The sequence below is a fragment of the Dermacentor variabilis genome, chromosome 10, assembly GCF_050947875.1.
Source record: "Dermacentor variabilis isolate Ectoservices chromosome 10, ASM5094787v1, whole genome shotgun sequence".
In the NCBI taxonomy this organism is placed as follows: domain Eukaryota; kingdom Metazoa; phylum Arthropoda; class Arachnida; order Ixodida; family Ixodidae; genus Dermacentor; species Dermacentor variabilis.
Genome location: NC_134577.1, coordinates 69,181,185 through 69,190,606, shown reverse-complemented (window position 1 = coordinate 69,190,606; position 9,422 = coordinate 69,181,185). Strand labels below are relative to the sequence as shown.

General features: G+C 47.2%; 1 protein-coding gene across 1 annotated transcript in view; it reads left to right on the top strand.

Moving 5' to 3' along the window:
• Window positions 1-4,830: 4,830 nt before the first annotated feature.
• LOC142559608 (scoloptoxin SSD14-like) overlaps window positions 4,831-9,422 on the top strand; it is a 52,699-nt gene continuing 48,107 nt past the window's right edge. Inside the window, exons 1-2 of the mRNA XM_075671184.1 lie at window positions 4,831-5,017; window positions 8,921-9,063. Of these exons, the coding sequence (XP_075527299.1) occupies window positions 4,896-5,017; window positions 8,921-9,063 (265 nt within the window). The 5' untranslated portion in view covers window positions 4,831-4,895. The remainder of the gene's footprint in view (window positions 5,018-8,920; window positions 9,064-9,422) is intronic.

Sequence of the window (9,422 nt, the reverse complement as noted above, 5' to 3'; positions counted from 1 at the left end):
CCGCGCCTTCGCTTACGAACTGCTGACGATTGTATGGTGTCCCCTGGTTGCGAACAACTCCTTGCAGTTAACTCCGACATCACCGATGGTGGCGTTTTAGTTTTACTGTCAGCCCGTTGCTTACCCAAAGGGATTGCTCTGGCACCCAGCCTCGTTCGCTTCACCAATGGCATGGCCACTTTGGCTGTACTCAACACAACCAATGAGCCAGTCCTGCTTTCTAAAGGCGCCGTTCTCATGTGCGTCTTGGATACTCAGCCTGTCTCTGTGCTTACTTCGACTACTGGTGTTTCACAACCACCCACAGCTATGGATCCAGTCCCTGCTTCTGATCTCGCTAGTACCTTCAGCTCCGATCTTACGCCACAGCAGACGGGAGAGCTACTGCCGTTGTTATCCAAGCGTAAAGACTGCTTCGACGTCCACTCTCCTCTTCTGGGACAGACTTCAGCGACGGCTCATGGCATACACACAGATGGAACTACCATCGTGCACCGGCGGCCAGTGGCATAGCTAGGTCGTCTGGCACCCGGGACCCTAGGTCTTCTGTCAACACCCCCCCCCCCCCCCCCCCCACTGGGTGTAGTCGAGGAAGTCGAGGATATCAATAATTTCTAGGTGTCTTCAGACATATATGACACCCCCCCCCCTCCACTGGCCCATTGCACCCGGGGCCCCCGGCCTCCTCCCCCCCCCCCTTTGCTACGCCAGTGCCGGCGGCGATATCGCGTTTCTTCCGCTGAACGAAAGATCATCGATACCCACGTTGCCCACATGCTGAAACGTAGCATACGCCCATCTTCAAGTCCTTGGTCGTCACCTGTCGTTTTGGTGCGTAAGAAAGACGGCTCAGTGCAATTTTGCGTAGACTACTGTGCCTTGAACAAAATAACCCGCAAAGATGTACATCCACTGCCCCGAATCGATGATGCGTTAGATTCATTACAAGGCGAGGAGTATTTCTCCAGCCTTGATCTACGCTCCGGATTCTGGCAGATACCCATGCACGAGGCAGACAAGGAGACAACCGCCTTTGCCACACCCGATGGACTTTACGAATTTAACGTAATACCTTTCGGCCTGTGTAATGCTCCCGCCACATTTCAGCGGATGATTGACACCGTACTACGGGGCCTAAAGTGGAAGACTTGCTTATGCTACCTTGACGACATCATCATATTTTTGTTGACCTTTCATCAGCACTTGCAGCGCCTCGACGAAGTTCTGACATGCCTCTCAGCTGCTGGCCTTTAGCTGAATACAATAAAGTGCCACTTCGCCAGCAAAACCATTAAAGTTCTCGGACACCTTGTCAGTAAGGAGGGCCTTCGACCCGACCCCGACAAGATTACCGCTGTCCTCCGCTTCCCCAGGCCTCAACGCAAAATTCTGAAGCAAAATTCTGAAGAACGTGTGGTTGCATACGCAAGTCGCACGCTAGCAGCTGCAGAGAAAAATTATACGATTACCGAGCAAGAGTGTCTCGCCGTTGCTTGGTCGTCAAAAAATTTCGGCCTTATCTGCACCGCCGCCACTTTACGGTCGTTACTGATCACCACGCCTTGTGCTGGTTGGCGACGCTAAAGAATTTAACGCGACGTCTCGGCCGTTGGATACTCCGTTTACAAGAATACGACTTGGACGTCACCTACAAGTCTGGAAAGAAACACCAGGATGTCGATGCTCTCTCTCGTTGTCCCTTACCACCGTCTTCAAACGCTGCTTGCTTACCACCTTCCGTGAGGAAACCGCGGTGCGCGTCGCATGCATTCCCTTCGCTCGAAGCTCTCGACCAGCTCCCATCCAGCCATTCTCATGCGTTTGCCTCTAGCCAACGTAATGACTCCTACTGCCACTCCGTCATGGAACGCATTCGCGGATCATCTCGCACACCTAACGCTCGGCTCCGTCGGCAGTTGAACTTCAAGATCGAAAATTCGATATTATACCGGTACGTGTTTCATCCCGAAGGTCACCGTTGGGTTCCTGTCGTTCCCCGATCAGTTCGGGCCCAGATATTGGAGACCTTTGACGACGATCCCACTGCCGGTCAGTTTGGTTTCCACAAAACCTAAGAGCGAATTCGCAGCCGCTTCTCTTGGCCTGGGCTTGCAACCAGCGTAGCGAAATACGTGGCTTCCTGTTCGCTCTGCCAACACATCAAACGACTGACCTCACCTCCGGCTGCACTGCTCCAACCTGTCCCATGTCCTGAAGCTCATTTCTCAGTCGTTGGTATCGACCTCTATGGACCGCTACCCTTAACCACTGGCGGTAAACGATGGATCGTCACAGCTGTAGACCACTTGACACGGTACGCTGAAACATCCGCACTGTCTTCGGGATCCGCAGAGGAGGTTGCAGCCTTTTTCTTGGAAGCCACCTTTTTACGGCACGGAGCCCCACGTGTCCTTTTGAGTGACCACGGCTGGACCTTTCTCTCTAAACTTCTCGACGATGTTCTCCGTGCGTGAAATACCATCCGTAATACGACTTCCAGCTACCACCCTCAAACTAATGGTCTCACAGAGCGCTTTCATCGCGCGCTGTCCGACATGATATCTATGTACATCAACCCTGACCACACCAATTGGGATGTCATTCTACCATTCGTCACTTTCGCATACAACACGGCCGTCCAACGCACTACGGGATACTCGCCCTCTTTCCTCGTGTATGGTCGCCAACCGCTCACTATCCTCGACGCTTCTTTCTTTGGTGTCCCCGTGCCTTCGTCCACATCCGTGTGTGAGCAGTTCGTTTCGCGCGTTGCCCGGTGTCGCAAACGTGCCCGCCTCAACACCGACGCCAGTCAACAAGACCGCCAAATTCGCTATGATGCACCTCACCGTGTCGTTTCCTTCCACCCTGGAGATTAAGTGTTACTGTGGACCCCAGTTCGCGCTCCTGGATTGTGCGAGAAATTTCAGTCCCATTTTATCGGGCCCTACATTGTTCGGGAAGAGACATCGCCAGTTAACTATCGTGTCACTCCAGTTGTTTCGCCTTTCGACGGCCGCTGCCGTTCCACAGAGATTGTGAATATTTCGCTTTTAAAACCTTTCATACGGCGTTTCCCGCCAGAACCAGTGGCAAGGTTGGCCGCTTCCACGCGCGGGGGAAATTGTGTGAGCATTATATTACCCCTTCATCTTCTTCATCTATATATATTCATCATCATGGCCAGCGTCATCGTCTTCAGCGCGCGACCTGCGGAATAAACCGTTGAGGCTTAAGAGCTGTCTCGAAATATATTGGCTTCAGTGTGCGTGGACCGTACGACATTAGCATACTCAACGACAGGTCCCACAAATGTAATGTAAGTTAAAGGTTTGACGTTAGTTGGTTCCAGCCGTAGGCAGCTTTTGGGAATAAAAAAAGTTTTCATAAGCAGAAGAAGCAGTGTTGTTAACATGCGATGCCCAGTTAAGGTCGCACGTTATTGTTAAACCAAGATACTAAAAATAGAATCAGGAACACCTTAGCCTCGCACCATTACGTTATTTCTGCTAGCGTGTTATTGAGTAGAACGTTATCCTCGTGATTACATATTTATCTGTATATTGTCCAGTCGTGTGCAAAGAGTATAAGAATCAGTGCTATTTGTAATGTCATTGACAGAACTAAAAGATAGAATATAAATCATAACAGCCTCTCCACGGCTTGCCCATCGCTTGCCTAGGGCTCGCCTATTAGGAGGATACGTAAATATACAGCACACATATATTGGAAAGATACCTGGAGCATTGAGTACCAGCATGAGATAGTGTAGCCTTACCTTTAGGGACATGCTCCTATCGCCACCGTAGCTCACTAGCTAGTTGAAGGGACAGCCGCGTTTTTAAGTTGGGATGCGTGAATATTTCATACTGAATCGCATCCTATCCCTTACTATTACGTTTTCGAAACGAATAGTCACCATTCATAAATACGAATACATTTAGAATAGCTTTCGAATGTTTGAACATTGTTAGCCTTTCTCAATCACAAACAAAATTGTAGTAAAATTAAAATGCGTTCCAATTCTGCCCACTTCTGCTTGGACCACCCGCAAATGGCCTGCATTATCTTGTAAACGAATACAAAGTGATTATAGCAGGCATAAAGCATCAGAAGTTGCGCAACCCAGCCTGATACCGGCCACTCTGCGGGCCAAACTGATACGGCGGTCGTTCGCCCTTTCCCAGGCGTGCTGTGCCCCAGAAGGGCCGACTTATTTGCTCCACTCTACTTGTGGTTCTGATCAGCGAGGCTTCATAATGCGCAAGGTATTAACAGAAATTTGACAACTTTTATCAATACATTTATATACTTCGCCGATAATCCTCTTCAAAGCTAACTCGAAAACGATTAAGCAAGATATTTACTCCGCATATCAAGTCGGATGTAAGCGGAACTGCATGTAAGTGGTTTAAAAGCGATATTACCATCAGTTTACGTGAAAATTGAGACCAATTCAACCTAGGCCAGTCCGTTGTGGAACCGAGGAAATGCATTTCAAATGCTACGAGTTGACAAAAAAATACAAAAATAAAAACCGTATAAAGCCACCTATATGCAAAGTTACCCCATCAATAAAAAGAAAATTGGGGTTTTACGCGCCGCAAATGCGCAGTGAGTTACAGCGGACACCGCAGTGATGAACCCTCGATCAATTTGTGCCTCCTGCGGTTAAAGAAAGAATTGGTTGTTCACCTTCGTAACGTATCAGCCGGTAACAAAAACGGACTTGAAAGGTGGCTGTGTCCCCGAGCCGTTTTCGGGCCTGGGAATAGTAAACCACTCGGCACCCGTAAAACGTTTGTTCTTCTTCGTGCATTCCAGGAGCGAAGGCATCGATTGTGCCCGGAGCCTTGCGGGGTTACCAGGAACTTCACAAAAGGCTCAAAGGAACCATGAAGTGGGAGGATCTCTTCGCCCCCGCTATAAAGTTGGCCAAGGAAGGCTTTCCTATCAAGAAACACTTCGCCGACGCCCTGGCAAAGCATCAAAATGAAATATCGGCCACTGACATCAAGTACGAGTCGAATCTCTACTCTCCGTATTTAGGCTCCATCGTTCACGCGCCATTCTTTGTAAATTTGGTTCATTGCTCTCGTAAGTGTGGCGCAGCTGAAACGAGACGCCTCCGTGTTAGGAATTTCTCACTTTAGGGAAAAAACTGAGGTAGTCGATCTACTTTAAAAAAAGTTTTTTAAAAAAGAGAGAGAAAGTGCATATGAAACGAGACCTGACAACGACAGATTGCGCCGGTCACTGTTCTGCGTGTCTCTGTTATGTCCGTGTTTTTGATGGGCTGCCCTATTTGTAGTTTCTAAATAAATTTAGCTTGAAATGCACAGTGCAGCATTCCCTGGAAGACAGGTAACACTAGTATGCGAATAAGAGACGAAATAGGAAATAAAAGAAGGAAAGTTGAGCAAATATGAGCGGTGACCCGCGATAGAGCAACAAAGTTGGAAATTAGTAAATAGAGTTTAGAACACATTGTAAGTACGCGCGCATTCCCATGAACGAATTGTCGGTGTCTTAAAATTTTGCAGTCCATAAGCTTTGTTTCTACGTCTTTATTTTGTCAGTGTACATCACCGACGCTGTCCTATGCAAGAAAAGCCGTTATAATCCAAATCCATTTATCCCATATCACCAGTAATAAAGAAAGCCCAGGGCACTTTTTGTGCGCTTTCGCGGGTTTATTTCATACTGAAAAGAAAATTATGCACCGCGTAAGAGAAACAGACAGCTGGGTAGAGAGTTTTTCAGGAAGATCTACAACTTTTTTATGCACACTATTGCTCTGAATGTAATATTCATTGTAATTGGTTATTGAATAATAATGAGTTAATGTATTTAGGCGATGTAATATTGTAATGAGGCAAGATAAAGAAATAGCCTAGCGGACTTGCCCCGCGATACGGCAAACATTTCCTTCCTTCTGTTCAGCTACGTGGCACTTGGCAAGAATATGATGTATACGCTAAGAGACAAAGCCGGCAATATCATTACTAATATGGATGAGATAGTTCAAGTGGCTGAGGAGTTCTATAGAGATTTATACAGTACCAGTGGCATCCACGACGATAATGGAAGAGAAAATAGTCTACAGGAATTCGAAATCCCGAAGGTAACGCCGGACGAAGTAAAGAAAGCCTTAGGAGATATGCAAAGGGGGAAGGCAGCTGGGGAGGATCAGGTAACAGCAGATTTGTTGAAGGATGGTGGACAGATTGTTCTAGAGAAACTGGCCACCCTGTATACGCAATGCCTCATGACCTCGAGTGTACCGGAATCTTGGAAGAACGCTAACATAATCCTAATCCATAAGAAACTGACGCCAAAGACTTGAAAAATTATAGACCGATCAGCTTACTGTCCGTTGCCTACAAAGTATTTACTAAGGTAATTGCAAATAGAATCAGGAAGACCGTAGACTTCTGTCAACCAAAGGACCAGGCAGGATTCCGTAAAGGCTACTCAACAATAGACCATATTCACACTATCAATCAAGTGATAGAGAAATGTGCAGAATATAACCAACCCTTATATATAGCTTTCATTGATTACGAGAAAGCGTTTGGTTCAGTCGAAACCTCAGCAGTCATGGAGGCATTACGGAATCAGGGTGTAGATGAGCCATATGTAAAAATACTGGAAGATATCTATAGCGGCTCCACAGCCACCGTAGTCCTCCATAAAGCAAGCAACAAAATCCCAATAAAGAAAGGCGTCAGGCAGGGAGATACGATATCTCCAATGCTATTCACAGCGTGTTTACAGGAGGTATTCAGAGACCTGGATTGGGAAGAATTGGGGATGAAAGTTAATGGAGAATACCTTAGTAACTTGCGATTCGCTGATGATATTGCCTTGCTTAGTAACTCAGGGGACCAATTGCAATGCATGCTCACTGACCTGGAGAGGCAAAGCAGAAGAGTGGGTCTAAAGATTAATCTGCAGAAAACTAAAGTAATGCTTAACAGTCTCGGGAGAGAACAGCAATTTACAATAGGCAGCGAGGCACTGGAAGTCGTAAGGGAATACATCTACTTAGGGCAGGTAGTGACGGCGGATCCGGATCACGAGACGGAAATAATCAGAAGAATAAGAATGGGCTGGGATGCGTTTGGCAGGCATTCCCAAATCATGAACAGCAGGTTGCCATTATCCCTCAAGAGAAAAGTATATAATAGCTGTGTCTTACCAGTACTCACCTACGGGGCAGAAACCTGGAGGCTTACTAAAAGGGTTCTACTCAAATTGAGGACGACACAACGAGCTATGGAAAGAAGAATGATAGGTGTGACGTTAAGGGATAAGAAAAGAGCAGATTGGGTGACGGAACAAACGCGAGTTAATGACATCTTAGTTGAAATCAAGAAAAAGAAATGGGCATGGGCAGGACATGTAATGAGGAGGGAAGATAACCGATGGTCATTAAGGGTTACGGACTGGATCCCAAGGGAAGGGAAGCGTAGCAGGGGGCGGCAGAAAGTTAGGTGGGCGGATGAGATTAAGAAGTTTGCAGGGACGGCATGGCCACAATTAGTACATGACCGGGGTTGTTGGAGAAGTATGGGAGAGGCCTTTGCCCTGCAGTGGGCGTAACCAGGCTGATGATGATGATGAGGATGATGATGATGATGATGATGATGACGTGGCACTTGCATATTTTGAAATTTTGACACGTGGAACCCCTGATATAGGACCCATATCATATCTTTTCATGTAACTTTGGTATACCGAGCATATGCGTTTCCTTTTTTTTTCGTTACGGTGATCACGTTTGTTTTGAAACCAGGCAAAACAACCGTCAAAATAAAACTACAGAATACCTAAACTCAAGAAGCGCGAAGAAAACACGCACAGAGAGGACAACAGGCATGTTGAACAGTTTCGCCAATTACCCCAGCAGGTATTTTACTATTAGTGAAAATATTGAACTTTTGATCGCCGTGATATAAGTCAGCTTCACCATATCGTTTGTCAAAAGCATGCAGTTCTAAATAACGCCTGTTTTTAATATTGCGACATTAAGTATACCGACACTCTAGGCGCATTGTTTGCCGTCGCCGTCACCGTGATGTCCCGTATAAAGTCAAAGGCCGACAACACCATCGCCGCGCGTCGTGTGCTCTAAATGCAAGTGAAAGCACGCGAGGGAAGCCGACAATCGCGGCTCAATTTGGGGCGCGTGAAGGAAGAAAGCAGAGAGCAAAGCCGCCGTCTTCCGTCGCGCGAAAAGCCGTGGGGGGAATCGGAGGGAGGGGGTGGGAAGCATTGTGCTCCGGCAGCAACTGCGCATTTCGCGCCCGGGCCAATTGACGATCGCGGCTCAGTCCCGCACGACACATGCGTACTTTTCACGGTCGCGCGCGCCGTACCTTGAAAGGTGTCTGCAGATGGCTCAATACCTTTGTGCGCGCTGTCTTCTCGACGCTCTTGCGTTGAAGCGATAGACTGCACGAAGGTCACTTCGCTCGCTGCTGCTGCCGCGTTTGCTCAAACCAGCGTTTTGACAGCGACTGTCCGGGCTCATCGAGTGTGATGCGTTTACGTTTGCTTCTGCGCGCTAAGATCATGCTTGTTAATTCAGTTAGTAAGTGAATGTTTCCAAGTTTACGCGGCCCATAAAACTGTTATTTCCTTGCTTCGCATAGTTGTGCATTAATTTGCCATTGCAATCGATCGATGCCTCACCTTCCGGGTGAAGCTGCAGCTTTTAATAATTGACACTGTATTCTTTTAACGGACACAGGCAGTCTTCTGCATAGCGGCAGAGCTGAGATAACTAAAAGGACTGCAGATTTTCTTGCTAGATTAACGATTTGTTCAGGTCTGTTAAGCATATGTTGTTGTTTGGATTGTTTGAACTTGAAGTTAGTTGAAGATGTTGTATGCGCCTTAAACTTCGCTGTTACAGGTCCATCTTCAACAGCGTCCACAAGGCAGATGACAAGCTTGTGCAGCTCGAAATGGCACAACTGCTGGAGGAGCTTTCGAAGAAAGGCGCGGATTTTTTCTACACTGAAGTTGCCAAAAAAATTATCGATGGCCTGGGACCAGGTAAATCTTTTCATCTCGTCTCTCTGCGCAAACCATAGTCAACCACGGTGACCACGAACCACCGCAGTGCTACGCAATGCCTCACGCCCGGCGCAGTTCTTTAGAGGGACCGTAAACAGAAACACTCAGTCGGGTTAGACTGATAAAGTATGTTTCGAAACCGTTTTCGCTAAGTTCGCGGTAACAAGTTGGCTATGAGAACAGAACATTAAGGTGAAAGATAATTTTCATCAATTTCGCATCGAAGTCTCGGCACCTGGTAAAATCAGCAGGACAACACACATTTCAAATAAAACTAGAGCGTTTATTTCAATCCGCAATTACCAGCTGAAGGAGATACTGAAAAAAATTACGCAGGA